We start from the raw sequence: 15284 nt of genomic DNA on the forward strand, positions 1-15284 counted from the left end.
GGTTACCAACGTAGTAATTAGACCAGTAAAAATTGTCATACCTGTGGTATATGGTCTGATGTACCATGACTGTCAGCCAATAAGCATTCAGGGCTTGGACTACCCAGTTTATAATCTGAGATATACAGACTAATGTTCTGTATATGTAAATGTGTCAAATTAAAAAAATTATACTTTTCTGAATGTGGTGTCCTGTTGTGTCCTTTGACTTCAAATGAGTGGTAGGAAATGAGAAGCCACTTCAGACAGCACTGTAGATCTTTCATTTATCAGTGGTAATGAAGGAGAAGAGGTTAGGAAAGCAAAATATTTTACAAGTATTGAGTCTCAACACTCCTTGCAAAAATATTCTCCACCGCTTGCATTGCCCAATGTGGAAAAGTGACTGTATCACACTCCCACCACTTGGTGTCGATGTCGAGGAATCCTGTCATTGTTGTGAATGAGTACACTTAGCCCGTTGTTTGAATTTTGTCTGTAGCCAACATGGCGGACGACCTGGACGTTGATATCGAAGGAGACGAATATGATGCTAAATTGGGGTAAGAGCGTTTTTTTAAATGTTTTATTGATGGGCTAAAAGCCATTAATATAACGTTCAAATGATGTTTGGGAGATTCAGAGAACCAAAGCCAGTTAAATAAAAAATAACCCGTTAGACACGCAAAAGACTAGCACGGTAACTAGTTGCTAACGTTAGCTGATGACAACCGGTCGCTTGATCAGTAGATTATTCTAGCTACTTAATTTAACATGTAATGGTCGCTCCCTTTGTCTACCAAAACACGTCGTAGAGACAAATTTCAAAGAGATTGATGTGGCCCCAGTCATCTATCTGCCTCAGCCACGTGAAACCTGACACTCATGACACGCCCACTCCTGTCTGCTGCAGCAGTTCTTTTTTGATAGAACAGGGATGTTTTTTCCCCAATTAAGCAGGAATTTCTGCTTTTCTGACATTTATGAAGGTTAAAAATAACCTGTTACTGAAGCAGCATCTACTTTTCCTGGTGTCCACATAAAATATGACAGAATACAGTACATCTATGCTGTGTTCATGTGCTAGTCAGGAACTAGGAAAGTCTGACATTTCTCGACTTGACAACTGGGTGTAGTTATTACATTGGGTGTAGTTATTGCGTTTTGCAAGCAGCTCTTTGCAAGCACAGTGTTGTTTATGACTTCAAGCCTATGAGCCTAATGGCTGGTGTAACCGATGTGAAATGGCTAGCTAGTTAACTGGGTACGCGCTAATATCGTTTCAAACGTCACCCGCTCTGAGACTTGGAGTAGTTATTCCCCTTGATCTGCAAGGGTAACGCTGCTTCGAGGGTTGCTGTTGTCAATGTGTTCCTGGTTCAAGCCCAGCGAGGAGAGGGACGGAAGCTATACTGTTACATTGGCAATACTAAAGTGCCTATCAGAACATCCAATAGTCAAAGGTATATGACATACAAATGGTATAGAGAGAAATAGTCCTATAAATCCTATAATAACTACAACCAAAAACTTCTTACCTGGGAATATTGAAGACTCATGTTAAAAGGAACCACCAGTTTTCATGTGTTCTCATGTTCTGAGCAAGGATCTTAAGTTAGCTTTCTTACATGGCACATATTGCACTTTTACTTTCTTCTCCAACACTTTGTTTTTGCATTATTTAAACCAAATTGAACATGTTTCATTATTTATTTGAGGCTATATTGATTTTATTGATGTATTATATTAAGTTAAAATAAGTGTTCATTCAGTATTGTTGTAATTGTCATTATTACAAATAAATGAATCAAATTGTCCGATTAATCGGTATCTACTTTTTTTGGTCCTCCAATTATCAGTATCGGCGTTGAAAAATCATATTCGGTTGACCTCTAGTTGAGATATGTTACTTGAACTCTGAAGCATTTATTTGGGCTGCAATTTCTGGTAACCGGAATGAACTTATCCTCTGCAGCAGAGGTAACTTTGGGTCTTCCTTTCCTGTGGCGGTCCTCATGAGAGCCAGTTTCATCATAGCGCTTGAAGGTTATTGTTTTTGCGACTGCACTTGAAGACTCCTTCAAAGTTCTGGAAATGTTCCTGATTGACTGACCTTTAAGTCTTAAATGAATGATGGACTGTCGTTTCTCTTTGCTTATTTGAGCTCTTCTTGCCATAATATGGACTTGGTCTTTTACCAAATAGGGCTATCTTCTGTATACCAACCCTACCTTGTCACAACACACCTGATCAGCTCATTCGCATTAAGAAGGAACGAAATTCCACAAATTAACTTTTAACAAGGCACACTTGTTAATTGAAATGCATTCCAGGTGACTACCTCATAAAGCTGGTTGAGAGAATGCCAAGAGTGTGCAAAGCTGTCATAAAGGCAAAGGGTGGCTACTTTGAAGAATCTAAAATGTTGTTTTTTTTTAACACTTTTTGGTTAGTACATGATTCCATATGTGTTATTTCATAGTTCTGATGTCGTCACTATTATTCTACAATCTAGAAAATAGTTTAAAAAAAAAAACCCTTGAATGAGTAAGTCAACTTTTGACTGGTACTGTGTGTATACAGTTGAAGTCGGAAGTTTACATACACCTTAGCCAAATACATTTAAACTCAGTTTCACAATTCCTGCCATTTAATCCTAGTCAAAATTCCCTGTCTTAGGTCAGTTAGGATCAGCACTTTATTTTAAGAATGTGAAATGTCAATAATAGTAGTGATTTATTTAAGCTTTTATTTATTTAATCACATTCGCAGTGGGTCAGAAGTTTACATACACTCAATTAGTATTTGGTAGCATTGCCTTTAAATTGTTTAACCTCTCTAGGGGGGTGTGGGACGGTAGCATCCCACCTGGCCAACATCCAGTGGAATTGCAGAGCGCCAAATTCAAAAACAGAAATACTCATTATAAAAATTCATAAAACATACAAGTGTTATACATCGGTTTAAAGATTAACTTCTTGTTAATCCAACCATGGTGTCAGATTTCAAAAAGGCTTTACGGCGTAAGCATACCATGTGATTATCTGAGAACAGCTCCCAGCAGACAAATCATTACAAACAGTTACCAGTCAAGTAGAGGAGTTACACAAGTCAGAAATAGTGATAAAATTAATCACTTACCTTTGATGATCTTCATATGGTTGCACTCACAAGACTCCCATTTACTCAAATGTTTGTTTTGTTTGATGAAGTCCCTCTTTATATCCAAAAACCTCAGTTTTGTTCAGTAATCCACAGGCTGAAAGGCAGTCACAACAGGCAGACAAAAAATCAGAAAAGTATCAGTTTAGTTCGTAGAAACATGTCAAATGATGTTTATAATCAATCCACAGGTTGTTTTTAGTCATAATAATCAATTATATTTAAACCGGACAAAAGCGCTCTCAGTCATGCGCATGAAAAATTCTAAAGACTGTTGACATCAAGTGGAAGCCATAGGAAGTGTAATTTGAGTCCTCTAAGTCAATGGAATCTGTAATTGTAGTCAATAGAAAACTACAAACATAAAAAATCCCACTTCCTGGATGGCTTTTTCTCAGGTTTTCGCCTGTCATTTCAGTTATGTTATACTCAGACATTATTTTAACAGTTTTAAAAACTTTGGAGTGTTTTCTATCCAAATCTACAAATTATATGCATATCCTAGCTTCTGTGCCTGAGTAGCAGGCAGTTTACTTTGGGCAAGCTTTTCATCTGGAGGTGAAAATAGTGCCCCCTACCCTAGTGAGGTTAACTTGGGTCAAACGTTTCGGGTTGCCTTCCACAAGCTTCCCACAATAAGTTGGGTGAATTTTGTCCCATTCCTCCTTACAGAGCTGGTGTAATTGAGTCAGGTTGTAGGCCTCCTTGCTCACACACGCTTTTTCAGTTCTGCCCACAAATGTTCAATAGGATTGATGTCAGGGCTTTGTGATGGCCACTCCAATACCTTGACTTTGTTGTCCTTAAGCCATTTTGCCACAACTTTGGAAGTATGCTTGGGGTCATTGTCCATTTGGAAGACCCATTAGCTTTAACTTCTTGATGTTTCTTCAATAGATCCAAATAATTTTCCTGCCTCATGACGCCATCTATTTTGTCAAGTGCACTTCAGAAAATCACCCCCAGTACATGATGCTGCCACCCCCGTGCTTCACAGTTGGGATGGTGTTCTTCAGCTTGCAAGCATCCCCCCTTTTCCTCCAAACATAACAATGGTCATTATAGCCAAACAGTTCTATTTGTTTCATCAGACCAGAGTACATTTCTCCAAAAAGTGCAATCTTTGTCCCCATGTGCAGTTGCAAACGGTAGTCTGGCTTTTTTATGGCAGTTTTGGAGCAGTTGCTTCTTCCTTCTTTCAGATTATGTTGATAGAGGACTCGTTTTACTGTGGATATAGATATTTTTGTACCTGTTTCCTCCAGCATCTTCAGAAGGTCCTTTGCTGCTGTTCTGGGATTGATTTGCACTTTTCGCTCCAATGTACGTTCATCTTTAGAAAACAGAACGCATCTCCTTCCTGAGCGGTATGACGGCTGCTTGGTCCCATGGTGTTTATACTTCGTACAATTGTTTGTACAGATGAACGTGGTACCTTCAGGCGTTTGGAAATTGCTCTCAAGGATGAACCGAACTGTGGAGCTCTACAATTTTTTTCTGAGGTCTTTTGATTTTCCCATGCGGTCTTAGTGTTTGTAAACTTCTGATCCATTGGAATTGTGATGCAGTGAAATCATCTGTAAAAAAAATTGGAAAAATAACTTGTCATGCACAAAGTAGGTGTCCTAACCGACTTACCAAAACTTTAGTTTAACATGAATTTTGTGGAGTGTTTGAAAAATTTGTGTATGTAAAACCTCTGACTTCAACTGTATATGTAAAGGTGTGTATGGACTGTATATGAATAGAAAAGGTGTGTACATCATTATCACATTCCTGCTAGAGTGAGAGGTAATAGCTATATCACTTCTATGTCAGTGGCTTTGGTGAGGGAGCAGCGCTACTCCAGAACCAGCACCCACAGTCAGCATGGAAGAACAATACTGGAGTCTTGGTAAGAGGTGTTGCTGCCAAATCAATATGCCATGATGGAAGTACTGTGTGATGGTCTTTGTATGTGTTGACTCTCTCTCTCCCCTGTAGCCATGGGGACTAGACAGCTCCATCAGTGCAGAGAACATGCTGCTGGAGGAACAGTATCCTTCTCATAGACCACACACACCCCTGGGATAGATTTGGATGTGTTTGTGTGTCTGTCTTTCTTCATATAATATGTTTTAGTCCTTATTAAGCACCTTTCTAGGTATTATTTGACAGGTAAAGAGACGTCCAAGAGTGTGTGGGCCAACTCGGCTAACTGCAAGCCTAAACCCAAAGTGAAGAAGTGAGTCAGTTGTCCCATTTCTCCTTGTGTTGCTCTAAACCTCTTGTGAAAACATTCACTTCCCACCCCTCTGATGTGTGATGTGTTGTTGCCTCTGACATGTTACTGTTACTGCTGTGTTTTCACCCAGGTCTCCTGCCAAGCCTTCAGGTTCAGGCTCCTCCACAGCCACTCGCTGGTCTCAGCAGGAGAAGGAGCTGTTTGAGACAGGACTGGTACGACCCTCTCTCCTCCTCTCTCCTCTCATCACTGATTTCAGATGACACCCTACTTTTTATACCCCCAGGCTCAGTTTGGCCGTAGGTGGACGAAGATCTCCAAGCTGGTAGGCAGTCGGACCATTCTACAGGTGAAGAGCTACGCCAGACAGTACTTCAAACACAAGGTAACACTGTCCTCTCGTCGACATCTCTCCCAGCTCAGCCAACCAGGATATATTAGAGATATCCTACAGTCTCTGTCCTCTTTCACCATGTCACTCTCCCTGTCCTCTCTGCCTGCAGGCTAAATCCGAGTTTAATACTACTGCAGTGGCAACTCCTACAGCCCCCCTGGTTTTAGGCCAGGTCCCAGAGGCAGGGTCAACAGTGTTCAACTCTGGCCTGTCTGTCCCCACCTACCTGTCAGGTCTGACCAACACTGTTCGGATAGAGAGACTGGGAGACGAAGAGGAAGAGGAGGTGGACATAACTGATGACTTCAGCGATGAGGGAAGTAGTGGAGGAGGAAATGGAGGAGAAGGAAATATCGAGGGGAATGTTGAGGACCTCCAGGCTGGAGTTAGGACTGAGACACATGAGCCTGGAGTGCCAGAGGAGCTGGACAACCATGGAGAGATCCACCAGGTGCAACCCAACCAGACACACCCCAGGCTGGAAGAGACGGATCAGGAGCAGCCTAACTGTAGCCCTCCATCTCCCCTCACAGCTCCATGCCCAGCAGAGCAGGCCCCCAGCGGACAGTGTGAGGGGGGAACTGCTGAGCCCCTGAGGGACCCAGTGGAGTCTGGAGAGGAGACAGGGGGGTCTGGGTGGCAAGAGGTAGGGGAGGAGTTTGAAGAGGAGGAGCTTACAGCCCCCGAGCAGGAAGCGGAGCTGGACCTGGCGACTATCACTGAGGAGGAGAAACAAGCTATCCCAGAATTCTTTGAGGGACGGCCATCCAAAACCCCAGAGAGATACCTGAAGATCAGGAACTACATGCTGGACCAATGGTACACACACACACAATCACAACCAATCAGAGACCTCAAGGTTTCACGTTCAACATGGTTTTTGTGTTTGTTTGTCTCAGGTTGAAGAGTAAGCCCAAGTACTTGAACAAGACGTCAGTGCGTCCTGGTCTGAAGAACTGTGGAGATGTCAACTGTATCGGCAGAATACACACCTACCTGGAGCTGATAGGAGGCATCAACTTCAACTGTGGTAACTAGGACTCACTACTAATGTGATTCTCTCATTCTTTTTCTCAGTCTATCTTTCTTGGTTATGCAAATCTTTCTGATTTGTCTGATCTACCTGTCTATTCTCTCCACTCTTCCCCTCCAGATCAGGCAGTGTATAACCGTCCCAGGGTGGTGGATCGTTCTAAACCCAGAGAGAGCCGAGACACTCTGGAATACCAGCTGGCCCAAAGACTACAGAGCATGGTGAGTCAACCCCTGACCTCTGTAACCTCTGACCCCTATAACCTCTGACCCCCTACTGTATCCCAGACCCCTCTAGCTGGTCCAGACAATAGCGCATTGTGAGAGAACGCCTAGGTTTGTCATTTATATTTGGTTTATTAAAGATTGAATCTACATTTAGGGAAACAGCGGCAGTTTGCCTCAGGACATTTGTTGTTGTTTTGTTAATGAAATGGAGGAGAGGAGCGTCCGGCAGCGTGGGAAAAATATTTTCAGTACATATTGTGCTGTTATATCCATAGACATTAAAACCAGTAGATAGTAATAGCGCTGACGTCATCCACATATCCATATGGAAAACTTCCAATGGCGCATGCAGCCGGAACTATTTGAATTTGAAGCGTGTCGTATTGCTGAAGGGGGCTGAATGGCACCAAGTCGCTAAGGATCAAGGTGAAAGTGGCTGTAACTAGCAAAGGATTATGGTCGATATAGGCAATTTTCATCCTGCCTATGCTGCCCGCCCGTGATCGATCTGTGTCAGCACGTGGTCCTGTGTGAGCTCCACACCCAGCAATGCAGTAATTAGTATAGCACAAAAAGTAACACAAGGTAGAATAAAAACACAAAAAATGTAAATCAGAAGAACTCGAGAAAGTAAGAAGCTATATACAGGGTCAGTTCCAATAATATATTTACAGTGTGTAGGGATACTGGAGTGATAGAGGTGGATACACCATATATACAGAATTATGTAGACACCCCTTCAAATGAGTGGATTCGGCTATTTCAGCCAGTCCTATTGCTGACTGCTGTGTGCTCGATTTAATACACCTATCTCCATAGAATTCATTGGCAGTAGAATGACCTTACTGAAGAGCTCAGTGACTTTCAACGTGGCACCGTCATAGGATGCCACCTTTCCAAGTCTGTTCGTCAGATTTCTGCCCTCCTAGAGCTGCGCCTGTCAACTGTAAGTGCTGTTATTGTGAAGTGGAAACGTATAGGATCATGAACTGCTGAGCCGTGACGTGGTAGGCCACACAAGCTCACATTACAGGACCGGCGAGTGCTGAAGCGTGCAGCGCATAATAATCGGTTGCATCACTCCATACAGAGTTCCAAACTGCCTCTGGAAGCAACATTAGGACAAGAACTGTTCGTCTAGAGTTGGTTTCCATGGCCGAGGAGCTGCACACAAGCCTAAGATCACCATGCGCAATGCCAAGCGTCGGCTGGAGTTGTGTAAAGTTCGCCTTCATTGGATTATGGAGCAGTGGCGAAACGCGTTCTCTGGAGTGATGAATCACGCTTCACCATCTGGCAGTCTGACGGACGAATCTGAGTTTGGCTGATGCCTGTAGAACGCTACCTGCCCCAATGCATAGTGCCAACTTTAAAGTTTGTTTTTCATGGTTCGGGCTAGGCCCCTTAGTTCCAGTGAATGTAAATATTAACGCTACAGCATAGAATGACTGTCTAGAAAATTCTATGCTTCCAACATTGTGGCAAAGGTCTGGGGAAGGCCCTTTCCTGTTTCAGCATGACAACGCCCCCGTGCACAAAGCGAGGTCCATACAGAAATGGTTTGTCAAGATCGGTATGGAAGAACTTGACTGGCCTGCACAGAGCCCTGACCTCAACCCCATTGAACACCTTTGGGATGAATTGGAATGCCGATTGTGAGTCAGACCTGATCGCCCAACATCAGTGCCTGACCTCACTAATTATCTTGTGGCTGAATGGAAGCAAGCAATGTTCCACCATCTAGTGGAAAGCCTCCCCCAGAAGAGTGGAGGCTGTTATAGCAGCAATGTTCTACCATCTAGTGGAAAGCCTCCTCCAGAAGAGTGAGGCTTTTATAGCAGCAAAGAGGGGACCAACTCCATATTAATGCCCATGATTTTGGAATGAGATGTTCGACGAGTAGGTGTCCACATACTTTTGGTGATGTAGTGTATGGAAAGGGGCATGGTAACTAGGTATCAGGATATTTGATAAACAGAGCAGCAGCATGAATTAATATTTTATTTGAGTGTTGGTGTGCGTTTGTATAGTCAGTATAAATCTGTGTGCATGTTATGTGTGTTGGAATGTGTAGAGCCCTGTGAGTGTGCATAGAGACAGTATAAAATACAATGGTCAACACAGATAGTCCATGTAGCCATTCTGTTAGCTATTTAGCAGTCTCATGGGATAGAAGCTGTTCGGGAGCCTGCTAGTGTCAGACTTGATGCACCGGTACCGCTTGCCTTGAGGAACCAGAGAGAACAGCCTATGGCTTGGTGGGTGGAGTTTTTGACCATTTTTAGGGCCTTCCTTTCACACTGCCTGATATAGAGGTCCTGGATGGCAGGGAGTGCACCCCAATGATGTAGTTGGCTGTCCGCACCACCTTCTGTAGCTCCATGTGATCGAGGGCGGTGCTGTTGCCATACCAAGCAGTGATGCAGCCGGTTAAGATGTTCTCAATGGTGCAGCTGTACAACATTTTGAGGGCCTATGCCACACCTTTTCAATGCCCTGAGGGAAGAGGCGCTGTCACTCCCTCTTCACTACTCTGCGCGTGTGAGTGCATCATTTTAAGTCCTTAGTGATTTGGACACCCAGGAACTTGAAGATCTCGACCCGCTCCTCTGTAGCCCTGTGGATGTGGATGAGGGCGTGCTTCCCCCCCATTTCCTGTAGTCCACGATCATCTCCTTGGTCTTACTGACATTGAGGGAGAGGTTGTTGTCCTGGCACCAAACTTCCAGGTCACTGACCTCCTCCCTGTAGACTGTCGCATCATCGCCGGGCTCAGACCTACAACAATTGTGATGTCAGCAAACTTGAGGATGGTGTATGAGTTGTGAGTGGCCACGCAGTCTGGAGTGGGGGACTGAGCACACACCCCTGTGGGGTCCCCGTGTTGATGGAGGTGATGTTGCCTACCCAAACCACCTGGTGTCGGCCTGTCAGGAAATCCAGGATCCAGTTGCAGAGGGAGGTCTTCAGTCCCAGGATCCAAAGCTTTGTGACGAGCTTGGAGGGGACAGTGGTGTTGAACCTTGCTCTGTCGTCAATGAACAGCATTCTCACATAGGTATTCCTCTTATCTAGTTGGGTTAGGGACATATGGAGTGCAATTGTGTTTGCGCCATCTATGGATCTGTTGAGCGCTATGCAAATTGGAGTGGGTCTTGGGTGTCTGGGATGATGGAGTTGATGTGTGCCATAACCAGCCTTTCAAAGCACTTCATTATTACAGATGTTAGTGCTACAGGGTGGTAGTAATTGTGGTGTGAAGCCTTGAGTGTTGACCTAACTCGTGTCGGCCTCGGAGAGCGAGATCGCCCAGTCCTCTGGGTCGATGGGGGCCCTCACGCACGGTTCGGTGTTATTGTCGAAAGCGTGCATAAAATGAGGCGTCTGTGACCTGTTATAGCTCTATAACATGTTGATTGGTTGTGTGTCGTAGCGAACCAGGAAGCGTCGTGTGAGGGACGTGTGGGGGAACTGGCGTGACGCTAAAGACCTGGAGGGACAGACATACGAGCACCTGAGTGCAGAGGAGCTAGCCCTGAGGAGAGAGATGAGGAGACCGCATAAACCCTGTAAGGTCTCCAGGCACAGAGGGTGAGTGGGTGGTGTATACTACCAATAATGTCTGTGTGTGTTGTCAACACTGGATCCTTAGAAATGTGTACTGTACATTACATGCAGTAAAAGTCTCTTTCTCCATTATCAGGTTGCTGGATCCGTTCCAGCTGATTCCGTGTCGTGTGTTTGGAAAGGAAAGGCAGGAGCCCTTTCAGGTGATAGTGTGTGCCGAGGCTCTCCTCATCATGGACATGGTAGGTACACACATCTACACGTATTTAATAAAGTAACATGAACACACAGACAGAGCTATCAATGTGGGTTGTTTACCAAGGTCTTCGGGCTCAGTGTCTTTGTGTTTTGTATTTTTACCCAGCATGCCCATGTGTCGATGGGTGAAGTCATCGGGCTACTGGGAGGATCCTACAGCGAGGAAGACAATGTCCTGAAGGTGAGACGACCACCTCATGATGATGATGATGTTGATAAAGAAAATGCTAATAAACACTAGTCTATCCTGTGTGTATCTGCAGTGCATTCGGACAGTATTCGGACCCCTTGACTTTTTCCACGTTTTGTTATGTTACAGCCTTATTCTAAAATTGATTAAAAAATAATAATAATCCTCAATCTACACAAAATACTGCATAATGACAAAGTGAAAACAGGTTTTTAGAAATGTTTGCAAATGTGTATATACAGTTGAAGTCTGAAGTTTCATACGGTTTTTCACAATTCCTGACATTTAAAAAATTCCCTGTAATTAGGTCAGGTAGGATCACCACTTTATTTTTAGAATGTGAAATGTCAGAATAATAGTAGAGAGAATGATTGATTTATTTCATATTTTATTTCTTTCATCACATTCCCAGTGGGTCAGAAGTTTACATACACTCAATTAGTATTTGTTAGCATTGCCTTTAAATTGTTTAACTTGGGTCAAAAGTTTTGGGTAGCCTTCCACAAGCTTCTCACAATAAGTTGGATGAATTTTGGCCCATTCCTCTTGACAGAGCTGGTGTAACTGAGTCAGGTTTGTAGGCCTCATTGCTCGCACGTGCTTTTCAGTTCTGCCCACAAATTTTCTACAGGATTGAGGTCAGGGCTTTGTGATGGCCACTCCAATACCTTGACTTTGTTGTCCTTAAGCCAGTTTGCCACACCTTTGGAAGTATGCTTGGGGTCATTGTCCATTTGGAAGACCCATTTGCGACCAAGCTTTAACTTCCTGACTCATGTCTTGAGATGTTGCTTCAATATATCCACATAATTGTCCCTCTTCATGATGCCATCTATTTTGTGAAGTGCACCAGTCCCTCCTGCAGCAAATCACCCCCACAACATGATGCTGCCACCCCCGTGCTTCACAGTTGGGATGGTGTTCTTTGGCCTGCAAGCATCCCTCCCGTTTCCTCCAAACATAACAATGGTCATTATGGCCAAACAGTTTTATTTTTGTTTCATTAGACCAGAGGACGTTTCTCCAAAAACTACGATCTTTGTCCCCACGTGGAGTGGTTGAAAAATGAGTTTTAATGACTCCAACCTAAGTGTATGTAAACTTCCGACTTCAACTGTGTGTGTGTGTGTATATATATATATATATATATATCTTATTTACATAAGTATCCTTTGCTATGAGACTTGAAATTGAGCACAGGTGCATCCTGTTTCCATTGATCATCCTTGAGATGTTTCTACAATTTGATTGGAGTCCACATGTGGTAAATTCAATTGATTGGACATGATTTGGAAAGGCACACACCTGAAGGTTCAACAGTTGACAGTGCATGTTAGAAGAAAAACCAATCCATGAGGTTGAAGGAATTGTCCATAGAGCTCCGAGACAGGATTGTGTCAAGGCACAGGTCTGGGGAAGGGTACCAAAGAATGTCTGCAGCATTGAAGGCCCCCCAGAAAGAAGAAGGTCCCCCAGGAAGAAGTTTGGAACCACCAAGACTCTTCCTAGAGCTGGCCGCCCGGTCAAACTGAGCAATCGGGGGAGACGGGCCTTGGTCAGCGAGGTGACTAAGAACTCTGTCACTCTGACAGAGATCCGGAGTCCCTCTGTGGAGATGGGAGAACCTTCCAGAAGGACAATCACCTCTGCAGCACTCCACCAATCAGGCCTTTATGGTAGTGGCCAGATGGAAGCCACTCCTCAGTAATAGGCACATGACAGCCAACTTGGAGTTTGCCAAATGCACTTAAAGGACTCTGACAATGAGAAACAAGATTCTCTTGTCTGATGAAACCAAGATTGAACTCTTTGGCCTGAATGCCAAGTGTCACGTCTGGAGGAAACCTGGCACCGCTTATCACCTGGCCAATACCATCCCTACGGTAAAGCATGGTGGTGGCGGCATCATGCTGTGGGTATGTTTTTCAGCGGCAGGGACTGGGAGACTACTCAGGATCGAGGCAAAGATGAACGGAGCAGAGTACAGAGAGATCCTTTTTGAAAACCTGCCCCAGAGTGCTCAGGACCTCAGACATTTTAGAATAAGGCTGTAAAGTAACAAAATGTGGAAAAAGTCAAGGGGTCTGAATAATTTCCAAATGCACTGTGTGTGTCGTCTATGTGCTAGATTGTTGCAGCGGAGCCGTGTAACAGTGTGAGTACAGGTCTGCAGTGTGAGATGGACCCTTTGTCTCAGACTCAGGCCTGTGAGCTGTTGTCTAGCCTGGGCTTGGCTGTAGTGGGATGGTACCACTCTCACCCCACCTTCCACCCAAACCCCTCTATACGGGATATACACACACAGGACCAGTTCCAGGTGCGTGTGTGTGTGTGTGTGTGCATGCGTGTGTGTGTGCATGCATGTGTGTGTGCATGCATGTGTGTGTGTGTGCATGCATGTGTGTGTGTGTGCATGCGTGTGTGTGTGTGTGCATGCGTGTGTGTGTGTGCATGCATGTGTGTGTGTGCATGCGTGTGTGTGTGTGTGCATGCGTGTGTGTGAAACTGTTCTGACTCTCTCTCTTTCTCTCAGAGTTATTTCTCTCGAGGCGGAGCCCCGTTTATTGGGATGATTGTGAGTCCGTTTGACCCTGCTAACCCCTCCCCCCGCTCCCAAACCACCTGCCTGATGGTCAGAGAGGACCAAGGACCAGGACCACAGAGTATGACACACACCTCTTAACATGACCCCTTTCACAACCTCTAATCAACTTGGTAGAAAAATATAACTATAATAAAAAGATAGTCTGAGTGTGCATATTTATCCTCTACCTCTCTCCTTCCGTCTCAGAGCTGCCCTACAGGTTTGACTACCAGTGTTCACAGCAGCAGCCTGACTGGAGCCAGCTGATGAGGAGGGCAGAGTGGATTATCCACAAGTATAAACACACCCACGGCAGTGTCCAGATGGACAGGCCGTTCCGCAGGGACTCTCATCTAACCTGTCTGGAGAAGGTAGGTCACCTTGTCTCTTCACTCTCTTACCCTGTTTCATATTGCTGTGTCACCCCTCTCTGCTGACTGAGTTTTTTTATTTTCTTTCTCTATCATCCCTGCCTCACTTCCATCTCTCAACATCTTGCTCTCTTTCTCCTCCCTGTCACACCCTCTGTCTCTATCTAGATGATGTCATCTTTAGGGAGGTATCTGGAGCCCCTGCTAGAGGAGGAGGGAGACCACTTCCTCTCCCAGATCCACACTCTGTTCCTGTCACACTTTGTTGCTGAGAAACCAAGAGGCGAGGATGAGGGCAAAACCGCTGACTGTTCAGATCTAATCAACACCCATGCCTTCCCCTTCACTCAGCCAATCAACATCAGAGGAACAGATGACACAGGAACAAAGGAAAACTGGGAGAATGAATCGGTCTCGCCCATTGATAGTATAGAAACGCCTAATATAGAAACCACTAACTCACACACAGCTAACCAAGAGAACTTACATCCAATGCAGTTTGGTTCTGTGTTGTTAACTGGTCATGATTATCTATTCTGAATCTAATAGATTTCTCTATATATCCAGTTTGTAATGCAGTTGAAACAATAACAAAGCGTTTTCCCTGCCCCTGTTTCGGTAAAAAGCTGGGGGATGGGGCTGGAGATATGTAACTCCTCACAGACAGAGCTATAGATGCAAGGACTGACCATCCATGATATAAAAATGATTGTTTCAACCATGTTTTGGAGCTATATAGTGTTTGTTTAAAAACATTGTAGTAAAACAAGTGTATATTTTGGGTTCTGATGGGATACAACAGTTCAAGAATCAATGGGTACATATAAATCATTTATCGTTCCAAAAATGAATGAACCTCCAGATTGTCCTTTTAACCCCTTGTGTGGTGTTCATGTTTTTGTTATTCACCCAATGTTCACCGGTCTGATGGACCCACAAAATTACTGGGTTTTTAAAACAATTCAGCCATAACAATTTATGTAAAAATACTTAGATGTTGACTTAAATCAATTACAAGCGATATAGACAGCATACATGGTTCATACCTGCCTTTTACCTCTGCTAGATCACAGTTATCAATAAAAATGCTCTTTTTTTTTTTCAAAATAACTGATCAAGACATGGGTGAAATAAATCATGTTTATCTTGAACAAATATAAATGAAACGGTGGTTTTCATCACTATTGATGTTTATGGCTTTGAACTGAACAAATTGGAAGGACAAATTTGACGGAAAAGTTAAATGAGCCCAATTGAACACAAATGAAGTCCGGTCTACACACCACATGAGGGAC

General features: G+C 44.0%; 1 protein-coding gene across 1 annotated transcript; it reads left to right on the forward strand.

The window, feature by feature from the left end:
* Positions 1-477: 477 nt before the first annotated feature.
* On the forward strand, positions 478-14864 carry LOC135512970 (histone H2A deubiquitinase MYSM1-like). The gene is made up of 16 exons (XM_064935531.1): positions 478-542; positions 4960-5035; positions 5125-5177; positions 5285-5365; positions 5496-5580; positions 5652-5750; positions 5869-6578; positions 6659-6789; positions 6913-7013; positions 10453-10610; positions 10723-10828; positions 10951-11025; positions 13163-13351; positions 13568-13697; positions 13826-13989; positions 14158-14864. Exons 1-16 carry the CDS (start codon positions 487-489, stop codon positions 14527-14529), a joined length of 2586 nt encoding a protein of 861 aa, XP_064791603.1. The 5' UTR covers positions 478-486; the 3' UTR covers positions 14530-14864.
* Positions 14865-15284: the final 420 nt, after the last annotated feature.

The sequence above is a fragment of the Oncorhynchus masou genome, chromosome 24 (assembly GCF_036934945.1).
Source record: "Oncorhynchus masou masou isolate Uvic2021 chromosome 24, UVic_Omas_1.1, whole genome shotgun sequence".
NCBI lineage: Eukaryota > Metazoa > Chordata > Actinopteri > Salmoniformes > Salmonidae > Oncorhynchus > Oncorhynchus masou.